General features: G+C 32.4%; 1 protein-coding gene across 11 annotated transcripts in view; it reads left to right on the top strand.

Annotated features, from left to right (window-relative positions):
* The window catches only part of LOC130892796 (extended synaptotagmin-2-like), a 122,145-nt gene that overhangs the window by 54,439 nt on the left and 50,069 nt on the right, over positions 1-17,637 (top strand). For 10 of the 11 annotated variants that reach the window (XR_009059102.1, XR_009059101.1, XR_009059103.1 and 7 more), the window contains 5 exons: positions 1,319-1,392; positions 1,924-1,990; positions 2,050-2,195; positions 8,587-8,707; positions 9,810-9,980. Coding sequence is in view for 8 of the 11 variants with exons in the window: in XM_057798420.1 (XP_057654403.1) it covers positions 1,319-1,392; positions 1,924-1,990; positions 2,050-2,195; positions 8,587-8,707; positions 9,810-9,980 (579 nt within the window). In the remaining 3 variants the exon portion in view is untranslated. Of the gene's footprint in view, positions 1-1,318; positions 1,393-1,773; positions 1,991-2,049; positions 2,196-8,586; positions 8,708-9,809; positions 9,981-17,637 lie in introns of all 11 variants that reach the window. The other variant, XM_057798427.1, reaches the window with a different exon arrangement.

Genomic DNA, 17,637 nt, shown 5'->3' with positions numbered 1-17,637 from the left:
TATTTTTTATCCAAACACCTCTTCCTTCTTCCATTACCCATATTTCTTGGCATCTATCCAATATTAATCGTTTCTGATTGCTCCCTATTGTGTGAGCATTCTTTCTTCTACTAGAAGGTCTATTGGCGGTAGTTTAGCTGTGGCCAAAAGGGCTTTCGTTGTGGATAGGAGCTATAGGAGCCAGAACCGGGCTTAGGCATGGGCCAACCCGGGCGTGCGCCGGGGGCCCCCGCTGCGGAGGTGCCTCACGACGAGCCATATGATTGATTTTTAAACATATGAATGCAAGCGAAAAAATACATCTATAGCCAATGTTCAGAATCAACATAAATTTTTTTATGCGCAATCATTTTAAAAGTTCCGAAAAATCATATTTAAAAAAATGAAAGCTCGAAGTTGCGCCCAATGCATGGTATCGCTGATTTATTTTGTAAAATCACAACGACGAGTTATAAACTACGCTTCCCCCGGATGAGCTGTAGATATTTTATTACATATCTGAATTTATTCATTTTAAATGCCATCTACTAAACGCAAATGTTTTCGAACCGACCAAAAAACTTTTCATTGGTGACATGTATCAATTTATGTATGAAGAAAAACTATTTGCTATTTTTTCAAATGTTGAGATCGCTATGCGAATATTTTTAAGTATAATGCCATCAAATGCTAGTGGGGAAAGATCGTTTTCAAGGCTCTCCTTAATTAATGATGACCACCGAACCACAATGACTCAAAAAAAACTAAATCAATATAGCGTATTGTGTATTGAAAATGAGCTACTGAAATCGATTGACTGCACTAGTGTTATTGAAGAATTTGTAGGTAGCAAAATAAGAAAAAAATGTTTTTAATTTATGAACGTAATTTTGTACTATTTTTAGTTAGAAATAATGAATAAATTGACTATAATGAAAAATCAACTTGATGTAAGAATTCACGTAAAACGCCCGCCTTACATAGGCCCCTTAAGTATTTTGGCCCGGGGGCCACGATGACTCTAAGTCCGGCTCTGATAGGAGCTTATGTGTTGTTTTCTCAGCACCCTTTCCCTTGTGCACGCTCCATACAGTACTATGGAGCTAACGGTACGAAATGGTATTCTTCTTGTTAATTCATTCGAATGTTTGGAATCAGCTGCATAAGGTTCCAAATACCAAGATATTTTTCTGTTTCTTTCCTTCTTTCTTTCTATACAGTTATAAAAAGATGAATTTGGATTATATAAATTAAAAACGACGCGAAAATTTTTTTATAGCCACATACTTCAAATTATTCAGTTCTCATTTTCGTTTCATATAGACCATTTTATTTTCAGCCATGTAGAACTGGAGGTATTATCGTATATGACAATGTATCTAGAGAAGAAATTGTTATGGATATTGATATTACGTAAGTAATAATTTTTTCAAATTTACTTAATATACTCGAATCACACATTTTTTCTTTATAGATAACTATTAGAAAAAAAATATTGCAAATAATCAATCATTTATAGATAACTTTAATAATTAGATCGTTTTGATATCAGTGGATCGTGAGATTATTTGAAATTAATGCGTTGTCTCATTATTTTTATGGAATAAGTATTATTTATCTGTAAAAAATGATTATGAAAGCTCATATGGCACTAAATTGAAGGTCAACAATCTACCTGCAAAAGTAAAAAAAAGAATAGTGTTAAAACAAGATAGGTCATAATTGTTTATACAGAATATTAAAGTTGCAATAACTTGACTTTAACTTTTTTTGTGATTCAATGTGATGGATAAGGCTTCGAAATGGTATATTATAAAAATAAATGTTTGTCAAGCCAAGATGTAAGCTACTAGCCCCAAAACGTTAAACAGACCGCATGTCTCTGAGGTCTTACGATTATAATAGAGGAAGCAGAGACATGAAATTTTTACAATTTTATTATAGATACGCTGGCGACTGTGATGTTAAATTCCGACTCAGGGGCCTTCTAGGTGGGATAAAAAATTTACAGGTATGATTACTCAACTTTTCAGATAAAACTTATACTTCTTCTTCTACTTATATTTTCAGATGTACGGGACACTTCGTGTGGTACTCAAGCCGTTAATTCGCCATCTTCCATTAATAGGGGGCGTTCAATTGTTTTTCTTAAACAACCCTGATATAGATTTTGATTTAGATGGAATTGCTGGTATTCTTGATATACCTGGAATCAAGTAAGTATTTAACGCCAACTAAACCGTCTATGTGAACACTTTTACCTTTGAATTTAAATTACTGTCTGTTAGTTTTTCATTGAAATGATTTTTCTTCAAATAATTCTTCGAAAATAATGGACTTTTGTTGAACATCGCAGATCACATCAAAGTTCGAAGTCTATTTAGAAATTGCCATTTTACCAAGCCTATCTGTCTGTTCAAGATAGAATTTATATAAAAAACTTTCTTATCATTAAGACTTATAAAAACTTATTACTTGTAAAAAATTTCTTACTGGTCGTTCTTTGAATAATATTAAGCTTAAGTTGGAATTTCTGCAACTGTTGGTGATATTCACACTGAACACACTATTTGCACTACTACTACACCAACACTCACAATTACATTGTCTGACGCGCATTTCGATAACCAAGTTATCGTCTCCAGAAACAGAAACCTATTAACTTGACTTACCTCTTTAAATGTAAATTTTTCCACTAATAAATAATGATTCCAACGGGAAAACCTCCAGTGGGAATCTTCATATTTATTCCTCAACTTCTAAACTATAGAGTGCACTATGGGAAACAGGCCCTTCACCTTATTTAAACTGTTCTTATATTTAACAATTTTAATGGTTTCAAAGGCATTCAACAATTTATTATTGAATACATTTATTGAAAATTTATATTTACTTAATGACTATAACTGGCAGCGGAAATATTCGGTCCGATCATCTTTCAAATGATCTACATATTCTTTAAACTGAACATTAACAAATTTCTTAGTCTGCCCGATATACTTCCCGCTACAATTACCACCGCTACTAATTTCATATATTTCATATCAAGGATTACATAAAAATTGTTTTAATGTATAGTTGAATTCATAAATCGATTTAAAATCCACTTCGTTAACGGTTATTTACAATCCCTTTGTATTATTAGAGCAATTTTTTTATATTTATTTTAGAAAACGGTGAGTTAGACATTTCTTAAACCTATGATGGTTAATTAACCTATTTACATTCTCTTATCATAACCGTTGAGTACAGCTACATCCTCAATGAAGGACTTTTCCTTATTGTATCTCTCGATGTTTAGTGGGAAGTGAATTAAATAATTTACCAGGAAATGGAGACTTGCCATCTTATGTTAGATACAATGAGAAGAGGAAATACTTGCACGTAGCAGTGTATTACCTAAATACATCCAATTCTAGCTGTTGTATTTTAGATGGGGAATTATTATATTGTATTTTATTTATGGAATATTGTAAATAATTTATATGGAAACAAAACATCAATAGTCAACGAAACGCAAGAAAAGAGAAATCCCAGTTAAATACAGTCCACTATTGAACTAATCACACAAAAACAACATCTTTGGACCTTCGAAGAGGATTTCAAAGCGGAGTTTGTACACACTCATCTCATATTATACAAAAAACACGAGCTGGTCTCGATTTATTTTGCTATTAAATAAGATTTTATAATAGCGTTTACAAAAACTACAAAGGTTCTTATTTTATCTTTTATTATTTTGATCATTCATTTAATAATATAACTTTAAAATAAAAACGATTGTGCCAGACTTGGAAAGATTAACACGTAAAAGAGATGCAATTAAAGCGAAAATTTTTATTTTTTCTAAATTTCACGATACAATAGGAAGTGAATTTCCTAATTTTGAAATCAGATCCAAGATCACTTAGCGAGGTTGAAGAGCGAACTGAGCGTTTTAGAGTCGTGTTAGATGAGTTCGAAAAAATCAAGCGAATATTTGAAAAAATCGCCACGGATATCGACAAACAGATTCAGGAACGTGTAACTTTTGATTGTGAATTTTATTATGTTATTTCAAAAGCGAAAACATTTTGTAAAGAATCGATTGAAAATAAAAACGATAGTAATGGTAGTAATAATTCCGTGAAATCGGACACTGGCTCAAGTTTGAATGTATTCAACAGTAACATAAAATTACCAGTGATAGAATTGCCTAAATCTGACGGTTACTATGATAATTAGCTCGAGTTTAGGAACTCATGTTCATCAAAATCAATATATTAGTGATATAACAAAGTTTCATTTTCTGCAGGCAAGCTTATCTCGCGGCCCTCTGGAAATTATTGCTAGCCTAGAGTTTTCTGACGCGAACTACGTAACCGCTTGTGATTTAATTTGGAAAAGATATAATAATAATCGCATTTTAACACAAAACCGTGTAAAAGCTTTGTCAATTTAATCAAAAATTAACGAAGAGTCATTTCAATCACAAATTACGGACAATGTAACAAAACATTGAAGAACATTAAAAATTCTCACAGAACCCGCTGAAAATTGGGACACGTTAATAATCTATTTAATTTCATTAAAATTGAACTTCACGTGAATGTGAACCGAAAAAGGCATCTTATAACAAACCAACTCTTCAAAATTTACTAGATTTTTTAAAAGATCGCGCCGACTTTCTAGAATCGGTAAAGAATAGTAGAAAAGTCAGAAAATGTTCGACCAAAATCATTCTCAACTATACTCCATTCGGAAAGAGTGTAAACTAATAAATCAATCCCTCTCCTGGCCACCATAGCCATAGTCAAATTTAAGAACAATTTATTATTTTATTTTATCAAACGTTAGCAAATGAATCCAACATTTATTTTCTAAGAAATTTATTGCATCAAGCTCAAATTTCCAACTATGCTTACCTATATATTATAGTAATGCATAGTTTAGTTTGTTTTGTATTTTTATTTTGCATACTTACATGTATATACTCGTATTTGTAAATAATTTAATAAACATAACTGTATATATTGAAAAGCAATAATAATATTTTATTAATTACAAAAAACCCATTGCAACGGCTGTGGTGGTAAGGGTCTTCCTACTTTTGGGGTAATTCAGAGGTTGGTGTGACAGTATTAAAATAGAGAGAGAAATCGTTCAATTTTTGAAAGAAAAGGAAGGCCATTCAGATTATTTGGTTAACGCTTACATTTTAGTACGGTCAATTATGGGGAAATATATCTCTGTTCAGTTACTTATTTATCATTGGCATATTTAAATATTCCAAATTTTGGACGTAAAGTACCGTACTAAAAATTTCAGGGCTTTGCCTTTATGATGAGCATTTATTACTCTACGCTCTTTCCAAATAGACTATATACAAAAAGATTACCCCCTTTGTCAAAACGAACGAAGCAAAGAATAACAGATTGTGTATAAACTGTTTGCGTCCAGGTTACTTGATATCGTTCAAGTTCTTGTAAAATTTGCAAAGGGTGTCACAATAGTTTATTACATATTTCTAATCCTATGAAGCCTGTTACGAGAAACTTGAAATGGGTCAAGTTCAACAACAACCAATCTTACTTATCCCGAGCACTCCTGGATGCAGGAAGTCAAAGTAGCTTCATCACTCTTGGCTTAGCAAACAAACTAAACCCTGAATTATCAGATATTGATACCAAAGTTTGTGACTTAAATAAGGCTGTTAAAAGTAAAACTGTTATAGACGAGCAATCCCGTCAAAACAATTTTAGTATTAAACTGTTCTGTCATGTTATGCCCGAAATCACAGAAGTATTGCTTAACTTTCCTGTCAATTGCATTTCTTTACAAATAACAACACATCTGAAACTAGCTGATCCGAATTTCTACTTTCCAGATAAAGTTGATATTCTTATAGACGCTGATCATTTTTGGCATTGGACAAGTGAAATTAGCTAATCATCACGCAATTGTGCAAAAGACCAAATTTGGAGGGATCCTTTCCTGCCGCGTTTTATCGAATCAATCTCATGTCATACAATGCAATTTATCAACCCGGTTGGAAATCGATAAATTACTTACTTGAGATTGGGATGTTGAGGAAGTTTCAAGAACGAACAATTTGTAGTAACAATTCGTCTAAAATAAAATCCCAAGGTTTTAGGTGATTCACTTGAAAATGCACGATAGCGAGTTTTATCCTTGGAGCAAAAATTTGAACGCCAGCCTAACTTTAAAGGTGAATATTGTAAATCCATGAACGAGTATTAAGCTTTAGGGTAGATACTAAAGGTACCAACGGTACCCCATCTGAAGCTTATGTCGGCGCATCTGCATGTACAATTAATCGAAAAGGTTTCCATGGACATTGACATAAGTCGTATAGTTTATTGGCCTGATTCTACGGTGGTATTAGAATGGCTTAAAGGTAATCCTAAGCTGCTACAAACCTCGCCTCGTAGGCAATCGAGTTGCAAGGATTCAAGTATTGAGTCAAACATATAGTTGGCGACACGTATCTACACCTGAGAACGTCTCGTGGTACCATGCCTAACGAATTAGCTTCCCTGAACATTTATTGGAACGGTCCTGAATGACTCAAACATGAGGGATCTCGCTGGCCAATTTTATCCTGTGCTAAGAACTCCAGAACTCCGGAAAAAGATCATACTCACGTAGAAATTTCACTCTCGTTCTCTTCTATTCTAGAAAAATAATCTGATCTATTCAAAATAGAACGTATTATAGCGAGTTATAGTAACGGACCACCATTGCAATGGTATTGTATCAGCCGTTCTGCAGTGTCAGCACTTTTATACATTTAGTATATAAGCATTGCATCTACAATTTTGTAAGATTCTTAATTTTGTGTGAAGGGTAAAATTCATTGGTTTGTAATTAATAATCTTCTTATATATAAACTTCACAAGTATGTCAATTGGCGCAGTCTGAGTAGGATTGCTTCGTTAACATACCGCTAGAACGTCGTGAATTTCAATTCTTAGCGAAACGAAACCTAGTTTTTGAGAAACTTTGGTGAAAGACTTGAACACTTTTCTGCTAGTCTCCAGACGGAGTATACGTCCCAGCACTTCATACTTCAGCAAATTTGTGGGCCATTCTTTTAATTTTTCCTTCATTGTTCATACATATTTCGTGGCAAATTTTTGAATCGTTTGTGAATGAATTGTGTTTGTGAATATGAATTCACAATTTTTATCTTGAAAACATCAATAAATATAATATTTTCAAGCTAGTTTCAAGAGAAATTGAAACTCAAAAGTGATAAAATAAAAGAAAAAAAGACTTACAACATTGACGAATTGATAAATATAATAATCTTTAAATAATAACACAATGCCGAACGACGATATCCCCGTGAATTACCAATTAGTGAAATTAAACATTGATACAATACCGAATTTTAGTGATGATAGTGGCACTTTGGAAATATTATTGGAACATTTTGATAGTCTTATAAATCAAAACAGGAATACACAAAACCTTAATGATCCTATAAATAGTTTTCTCCTTAGAGCAGTAATAGATAAACTATCTGGTAACATTAGTACGTTTTAGACCTGAAATTTGGGATTGAAACTATTTGAAGGAACTACTTAGACTTAGCTTCGGAGATCAAAGAAATTTAGATTGTGTTGTTCAAGATGTTATAATAATTATGAAACCATTCAAAAACGGACATTTTATTAATTTTGGACAAATAACCCTGAAAGCCACGAGTTCTATTGCTTCAAAACTAAGGTCAGTGAGTTTAAGTGCGGAAGAACGAACATTAAGAATAAAAAATAATGACGAATTATCACTAAAAACTTTTATCCGCGGATTAACAGGCCGTATAGAAGATTTAGTTAGATTGAGGGATCCTAATACATTTGAATTAACTATGTCACACGTGTTAGAGGAAGAAAACTTTATACTTTATATTCAAAAACAACATGGTTTTATCCAAAATAAATCTAGACCAAATCCAGTTAACAGAACTACATTTCAAAATCAAAACCATAATCATCCTAGACCTCATCACTACCAGAATCCGATTAATAATTTTCATAATCAAAATAATCAATATAGAAATTGTTCATCTCAACTTTTCCAAGGCAATATGCACCTCCTCCCAGATATTTCGCAAATCGTTTTTGGACCCCAAACAAATGTTTCCAAACCTACTGGTCAAACTCCTGAACCCATATTAACTTCCACCTAGGAACCATTTCTTCAATACCTACCAGCAAAAATATTTTCCTGTTCCTAATCTCCCTTATAAAAAATTCTTACTGAACTATGAATATCACCAACAGTTGTAAAAATACCAACTTGTTATAAAACGCTTCTTGGGGATAGAAATTATAAAATCAGTATACGAGAAGTTATAAAAATTCCTTTGAAGAATCCCGACTTCATTGTGATAGAACTAAAATATTGTTGCTGTAGCAAATTATCGAGAAAAGTGAGAATTTTAACTCTTTTATGACAGTTAAGCCAACTTGGTTCCCGTTCTTTACAGTGCTCAGATTTGTATGTAATTTCATATAACATAAATTCAATACATTACTTTACATTTATCAAAATTAATTGCAGACGTATTAGTCTTAGTCTAATTAATTGTCTATTTTTTAGTGAATGTTTGAGAAAATGTATATGTGCTACTGTAGGCTCTTTATTTGTATTACCTAATAAATTTCCATTGAAATTTTGCCGAGAAGTGAGCAGCGAGCAACTTAATACGCCAAATCCAGCTGTAAGTATGTTTCTGAAATAATAATCTTATTAAGGAACATGAAAAATTATTCTACGTATGCCAAGAGCTTGATATCAAAATCTCTGAAGCGTGCAATTTCTAATCTAGATTGGTCGTACTCCACTCGGAGGCCCAAGCTCCATTGTGTTACCCTTTATTACCCACAAAATCGCTATGAATATCGTGCAATATTTGGTGTATTCTTTGTTTCTGTTGGCCTATCACCGTCAGATCAGTAGTACTGTACTATGAAAGTAGAATGATATTGAACTTCTTAGTTACAAATTCTCTCTAAACTTGGTTTATGAGAATTATGTAGCTTTTGATGTGCCGGCTTTTATTTCATTGGGGAAGTCTCAATTTCAGTGCACCAAATCCAAATATGATGCTTTCAATTTCCAACGATGATGATTCATATTTTTGATTATATTCATTATGGTGCCATCGTCTATTACTTAAAGAGGTATATTTACTGCCATCCTTCTCAATGACAGCTTGATCTTGGCTAAAACCTCTAATTTTACTCCCAGCCAAAGATTGTTGCAGTCTTTGGCTACTTGCTCCAAGAGTTCTATAGATCTTTTGTTTAAACATGCAGCGTTGTTAACGTTCTTGACCCTCTCCCAGCTGATTCCTTCAAAAGCTATCTACTTGCTCACATCATGTCATCGGACCAGAAATTTAACCTTTTTCAAAGTTGTTTATTTCTGGATTGGAATCTTTTAAACGACTTTTTCGCAAGATTAGACTAGCTAGAATTGGATTCAGAAACCAACCGCGTTAGGCCTTCGTAGCCTGCTGTCCTTTACCTCTCGATGGATTTTTCGAGAACGATTTCAACTTTAATTTGGTTATTTTGTAGTTGGCAACAAAGATTTTCTTCACCTTTAAGGTAAGGTCTATTTTCGCAGAATATGATGAAATGACTTCTATACATACAAATTTTCCACCACAAGCTTCTTAAATTTTGGCGTTAAGTTCCTGGATATTCTGAACTGATTGTAATTTGACAATGAGTGTATCCTATATTTTTATCTATTTATTATACTTATTACTCTCGTATAATTAAGAAATTCACATTTACTACATAAATTAATTTAAGGGTGTTCTACGAGTTCATGTAATAGAAGCAAAAGATTTACTTAAGAAAGATCTGTCATTTACTGGTAAAAGTAAATCTGATCCATATGCCGTGTTAGTCGTTGGAGAGCAAAGTTTCAAAACTGAAACAATTCCATCAAATGTCAACCCCAAATGGGATTATTGGTGTGAGGTAAATACATATTTTCTCAACAAGTTATATTATGTGAAGTTTCACTATTAATCGTTATTCTTCATATTATATTCATTGTATTTTATTTGAATATAATATGTTCATATAACGAAAGAATATAATTAGCATAATTAAAACAGTCATAAATTATGAATTTCACCTGAAATTCCTACAACTCTAAAGGAAGGTCAGTAATTTCAATTTAGCCTATGCATTTAAAAGTTTTTGTATGCCACTATTCAAATGGTTCATGTTGTATTGATTTCAATATTGAGTAGCAAGACTTATTATTGGTAGCAAAATTGTCCCTTGACAATTATTGATTAATAAAATAATTACTTGAGTAATTTTCCTTCGATAGGAAATTTGGCACGCCATTAGAAATAAAAAGTTATCTAATAAAATAGTTGTCGGAAAGGTCTACTCATTGTAGATATTGGAGTATAAATAGAGTCAATTATCAAATAGATCACTGTATTCTTGTTATTAATCTTTCTCCAGGCTAAGATAATACTCGTACATGAAAAAACGATAACTAGTTTAACGTTCCAAGAAACTATTGTTATTTATTGAAAGTAACAATCGATCGTAGAATCTGACGCGTGTCGTCACAGTAAATGAAGTAGGAATGGAATATTGCAAATATACCCATATTTTATGACAATCGTTAGTCCACTTCACCTAAAGCTATTAGTTTTTCTTTATACCTACCTAAAAATGTCCATTAATCTTTGATAAACTTAATATCTTAAGTTGAACGCAAGCTAGAAACTAATGTCCAAAAACCTTCTGAAAAATAATCAGTTTCAGCTGTAATAGTACTACTATTACTAATACTGTGGCCACTCAAATCCAAGTTGGTTTTTGACTTCACCAACAAGTTGCCTCCATAATTTTCTATCCTCGGCCATGTTTACTTCTCCACAAAGTCTCCTGACATCTTCACCCACCTGGTCATTCCATCTTGCTCTTAGTTTTACCAGTGGATGCCTCCCTTCTGGTTGATCTCTCCACACTCTTCTTATTATTGACTCTCAATCCCTTCTTCTTACATGACCCTGCCACCTAATTCTTTCCTTCACAGCCATAATATCTGGTCGTCTGTACCGGTCCTTGAGATCCGTGTTTTTCAGTATTCTCCATACTCCTCCTTCGAAAACTGGCCCATATATTCTTCTTAATATTTTACTTTCAAATGTTATTAACTTCTTATGGGTGTGTTTTGTTAGTGACCACACCTCTGCTCCATATAATAAAACTGGCTGTATTATGACTGTGTATATTTCTATTTTCGTACAGTAGTTTACTTTTAAGTTATTTCGATAGGCTCCAAAAACATCTACTGGCTGCATTTAACCTCATCTGTATTTCTTCTTCTATTGTATTGTTGCTGTTCATAGTAAATCCTAGGTACTTAAATTCTTCAGTAATTTTAAAGCTGTATCCCATAACGTCCAGCGTTGAATGATTGGGCTCTGCAACTCTTCCCACTCTCATATATTCAGTTTTATCTTCATTTATCTCCAATTCTACTTTCCGTGCTTATTCTAAAAATACTTGTGCCAGTATTTTCAGGTCACTCTTACTGTCCGCTGTTGAAGCTACACATCAGCATAAGCTAAAATATTTCCCTCCAATATTTGCTCCTCTTGGAATAGCTTCAGTTGCTTTCAAAGCTTTTTCTATGGCAAGGTTGATCAGAAGGGGGAACAACCCGTCTCCTTGTCTTACTCCTGTGGTGATATCGAAGGTATCTGTGTATTCTTTTTCTATTCTGACTTTTTGCGCCTTCAACACACGTTTTTACAAGTCTTATTATCTTTTCTGGTATGTTATTCTCTCTGAGCACATCCCATCCTTTTGATCTTATTAGGTCATTATAAGCCTTCCTAAAGTCAATAAATAGTATATATAAAACTCCATCATATTCCCAGTATTTTGAACTCTTTCATAACATAGTTGGTCAGTAGTTGATTCCCCACTCATAAATCCTGCGGTGTTCACCGATTATTTCATCTCCATATTTCCTCAATCTATTTAATATTACTTTAGACAAAATTTCATATTTATAGTTCAGTAGAGATATTCCCCTGAAGTTTGAGCATTCTAGTTCATCCCCTTTTTTATGAATTGGAACTATCACTGCTTCCTTCCATTCTTTGGTCATAATTTCCAGGTTCCAGACCTCAACTATTATTTATCTTCCATAGCTGGCGTCGGTTCTACTAATTCCTGGTCTTCCGCGATTTTATTGTCTTCTTGATCCTTTTCATTGTTCACATTCTTAGAGTTCAGTAACTCTTTAAAAAATTCTTTCCATGTGTTCAATACTGTTTTAACATGTCCCACAATATTGTCTTCCTTATCCTTGACACCAAGCACTTTGGGACTGTATCCTTTTTGGAAAAATCTCACTGTCTTGTGGAAGTCTTTAGAGTTATTTAATACTGCATCATGTTCCGCTTTTGTCAGTTTATCATTTATGAATTTTCTCTTTCCATTTCTTAAGGTGTTGTTTACTTGTCTGTTTATATCTTTCTATGCCACCTCTGTTCCACTCTCAACTCCCCGTTTGCTTTTTACGACTACGAGATATATCATGCCTCTTATCAGTTAATATATGTTCTATCTGGTTTCTGGTAACTCCGTTTGGTGAAAACCATATTTCTTTATATATACTCGTACCTTTCTGCAGGAAACTGGTCCTTGCTTCACGAAAAGATTCATCGATGTAACAAAGTTTAATAATCTGACTCCATTGTCATTAGACGTATTGTGCAGACTATTTATTTCTTCTATACTTTTCCACACTGTTTCTTTGCCTATTTTAGCATTAGTATCTCCGACCATTAGTTTGGTATGGTAGTTTGGTAACTATGTAACAACTTCTTCCAGTTTGGCATAGAATAGATCTTTTTCCTCATCTTCATTATCCTTGTGAGGGCATAGAAACTTATTATTGATACATTGTTATATTTTTCCTTTACTCTAATAGAGCATATTCTTTCACTAACTGTTTCATACGTTATCACAGATTTTAAAATAGATTTTCTGACAGAAAAACCTACGCCTGCGTAGTGTCTACTGTCATCACAGCCACTATACAATATCTGGTAACTCTTTGTGTTGACTTTTCCACATAAAGGCAACTTTGTTTCATGTGTGCTAGTGTTCTCACATTCCATGTACCGATTAGACCTAATGGTCTATCGGACCTAGCCGGGAGGACTGCCTTAGCAGATCCACCGACCGTTACTCTATCTGCCACCTTGGGGACGCTCCGTATACGCCGAAGTAGGACAGTGCACGGCTGTATTAGTACTACTGAAATATATCTAAATAGTATCTATGAAGTCCTCTTAACATCATAAATTTAGAAAAAAAAACAATACAAAGCAACTCTCACTACCGAATGATACATTTTCGAAACATAAATTTCCCATTAGAGAAACACCTTGAAACTACGCTTAAAATTTAGTTTTAAGAGCTTGATTAAATCCTGTCCGGATATCTTAGCACATCCCTTTTTTCGGATTTTTTATCGTGCATTTTTTACCGATCACCCAACAGCATAAAATTAATATTAAATTAAAGTTTAATTATTTATACAGATAAAAAAATATTGTAGATTAAGTTTAAGGATAAATAATTGTTAAATGAGCAGTAGCAACTTATTTATAATAAGTATATGTATATGAACATTCTAGTAAATGCAGACAAAATACTATTACATGTATCTAATATTTCATTAAAATTAAATTTAACATCTATTCGAACTCACATATTTATCATTCGTGCTAATTACTGTCCTCGTTATGATGATCATAATCACTATTAAATGTATCATTGTAATTCATTATCATGATATTTTTCATATGTACTGTCATTAATATCATAATTTTCATTATAGTTTACAAAGGTGTTCGAACCACACTGGATCGAGAACGATATAAAGGAATGTACAGGCTAACGCGCATGCATATGACATGGTCGTAATGTCAATTGTAGCGGTTATAAATTAAGCATGCGAAGCTTCTAAGAGTAGAAATATGAAAAGAGAGGCTATATTATTCTAAAGAATTGTAAATTGAGTTATAAATATCTCTGTAATTATACTAACATCTTTTGAACGTAATATTCTTTAAAACTCTTGTTTATACACCGCTTTTAGTATAACAAATTTCCATAACAGTAAGAATGATATCCAGCATCACTAATTATTTGGAAAAATCCTGATCGTGATGCTTGTGCTTAAATGTCTTACAAAATATGGTCAAACGTATAGCCTTCTCAAATTCTTTCTCAACTCCACTACCACGACCACACAAAAAGCACAATAACATATTTTATTTAATAATTTTGATCAGTAAAAAGTGGAGAAGAATACTCCAGGAATTTGTAACTTATACAAATACGTGTGTACTGTACCAATACTGGTCGAATAACTGAGATGCTTAATATCGGTGACTATTTATTTTCATTTAATGCGATATCTCTCTCAGTAGCTTAAAACAAGCATAGAAAAGTCCGGACGACCCTATTACAATACCTAACGGTATTTCCTCCAAGCATATCCGTGTCTAAAAATACCTTGACTGATAAAAAGCATGAAAAAATGCATCATAAAAAAATTGAAAAAATGAAATGAAATTCTAAAGAAGTCTTTGCCAACTATATTGTGAGCAGATTTTTATTGGGAACGTGGCAACGAAACACCAAACTTTAAATAATTAATTAAGTTTTTCAGTAGTTTTGGATAGTCTTAGCATGTATAAATTTTGAAACCTATGAGTTTGAAAATTTATGCAATCATTAATACTAGCTTGGACAATATATTAAATTTATTCCACTTTGGTGTTTCGTTGCCACGTTACCAATAAAAAAACGCTGAAAAGCCCAAAAGGAGAAAACTTATTTAAATAACCTTAGTGTAATTTATGCATATCTTTTACATTTTTAAAAAACAAATTATATAAAGATTCAACACGATTAACAACCAACTAACCTCACCGAACTTATAAATTTCAACTTCAGTTATAACGACCTAACCTATAAAATTTATTGTCATTTATATTCTAACTAATAAATATTCAGCTAAGACCTAGTCTATTGAAATTTAATGTTATCCATAAATTTACCAATCAATATTGTAATCATTCACTACAACTTATCGCACCTATAAAAATTCAACGTCATTCATAATCTAACCAATTAAAAATTGATAAAAACTCCTTTAGTAACCAGAATCAATATTTCAATTAATCAATATTTCTATCAACGTCTATTTGAATATTGAATTTTGAAACCTAAGAGTTTAAAATTTTTAACAAGAATTAATACAATTCAATACCAACAAAAATCTTAATTGATTATTGTAAGTAAGTAAAAATTTTATTATTTTTATACAATTATACATATTTCCTATATTGTATTTGACCATAATTTCAGTCCCAGACGATGAATACATAAGTATTCGGAATCTCGGAAGTTAGTACACTTTGGTATTTCATTGCCATGTTCACAATAAGAAACCGGTATATATATATATATATTATTTATTATAATATTATATATTATATATATATATATATATATATATATATATATATATATATATATATATATACAAGGTCTGTATATTAAATAACGAGACTGTGCATAGAGGGCGCCCTAGACGGGGTAAAAACGACTAGTCCGTTGGGTATCTAGATATCTTGTCTATACACGTCCCAAAACAAGTTTCCGACACTATAATAGTATTAGTGCAGTAGCGGTTTGAAACGAACGTGTTTTTTTATCGTGCCGGAAACCATGTATGACGGAAACAGGAGCAATATATCATTCTCAAATTTCTCGTTAAATCGAAAAAACTCCAACTGAGTGCTATAAACTGTTGTAAGAGACCTATTGGGACAATTTTCTATCTCGTGCACGTATTTTTGAGTGGTGTAAGCGCTTTAGTGAGGGCCGAGAAAGCACTGAAGATGACCAGCACCCAGGTCGCCCTATGACTGTTTCAACTGCGGAAACAGTGACCAAAATCAACCAAATTGTGCGTACAGATGGTCGAATGAGCATTCGGATGATTGCCGAGGCATAAACGCCGATAAAGAAACGGTTAGCAAAATTTTAACCGAGGAATTACACATGACCAAAGTCTGTGCGAAGTAGTTGGTGCCAAAAATCTGACTCATGACCAAAAGATCTTGCATAAACGGATCTGATCAGATTCCCTTGAAAGGTTAGAAAAAGATCTGCTTTGAAAGGGACTCCTAAAAGCCGTCACCAAAAAAGACTTCCAGCACTGCTTCGATGAATAGAAAAAACGTATGGAAAGGTGTGTGGCGAGGAGAGTACATTGAAGGGGAGCATTTGAATGTAGAATAATGTTTATAATAAAACCCTTTTTCGTAACCAGTTTCGTTATTCAACAGCCACCAGACCTCCTATATATATATATATATATATATATATATATATATATATATATATATATATATATATATATATATATATATATATATATATATATATATATATATATATATATATATATATATATATATATATATATATATATATATATATATATATATATATATATATATATATATATATATATGGATAAGTGTTTATATGGGGACAGTATAAGTTTAAACTGTATAACATATACGGTATAAACTTATACCGTATATACCTTTCCAGTGACCCCAAATACACATTTACATATCAAAAATGTCAGGTCCTCAAACAAACGGTATAAAGTATAAACCTTCAATTGTCCCCAAAGACACAATTACATATGAAGAACAGCATCATCAGTACTGTAACAGCTCCCTTTTGTTCACCTAACAATAAGTTGCATGTATCAGCCCCTATAATGTTGTTATATTATTATCCAGTACTTCACCACTAAAGTAGGTTTCATGCGTCGTACTTTCTTAATTACTAGCATGACAGTCAATGAATCCTACCAAACTTTCTTGTGAGTCAATAGACATTTGTGATGCGTGGCAACATCTGTCGTTTCGTCAAAAATAACGCTATAGCATTTGCTTAGCATAATTCAACGTAATATTTGTTATAGTATTTCATTCCCGTAGGCGCCTTCAATTTATTCCTGACACTACTAATATTTTAAAAAAATTTAAAATGAGTTTGTGCATTCTGTTATTATTGGGTGTATGTGTATTTTAGGTTGCAACTGATTTTTCTTTCTCTTCTAAATTCCATAATCTTATGTGAAGGGGGTTGATTACCCCAATAGCTACCAAATATCCAATGTTAGCTATAAATTTCATTCTGTCAGCCATGAGTTAAACATAAAAAGTTACCAAAAACGTTGCTGAAATGGTTATTTTGTAAATCTGTTTCCGATGTCACAGAGTAAATTTTTGTATATATGTGAATTATTAAGAAATTACTTCTTGTAGTTCGTGTTTCTAAGAGACTTTATTAGGTATATCATTATTTACTGTGATACAATTGAAATTCTTTGAAATTTTTTTTAGAAATTTTTAGTATCATACAGTTGGTCATTGTATGTATTTTTATTTTACATTTTATAGTTAATTTTACGATGAGTCAAACCAAGACTTGAAATTTGAGATTCAAACTTTATACAGCTTACACATATCACTTCAGTACAAAGATAATG

The sequence above is a fragment of the Diorhabda carinulata genome, chromosome 4, assembly GCF_026250575.1.
Source record: "Diorhabda carinulata isolate Delta chromosome 4, icDioCari1.1, whole genome shotgun sequence".
Classification (NCBI taxonomy): Eukaryota; Metazoa; Arthropoda; class Insecta; order Coleoptera; family Chrysomelidae; genus Diorhabda; species Diorhabda carinulata.
The sequence above is the reverse complement of the archived record's forward strand: the minus strand, read 5'-3'. Positions and strand labels throughout refer to the sequence as shown.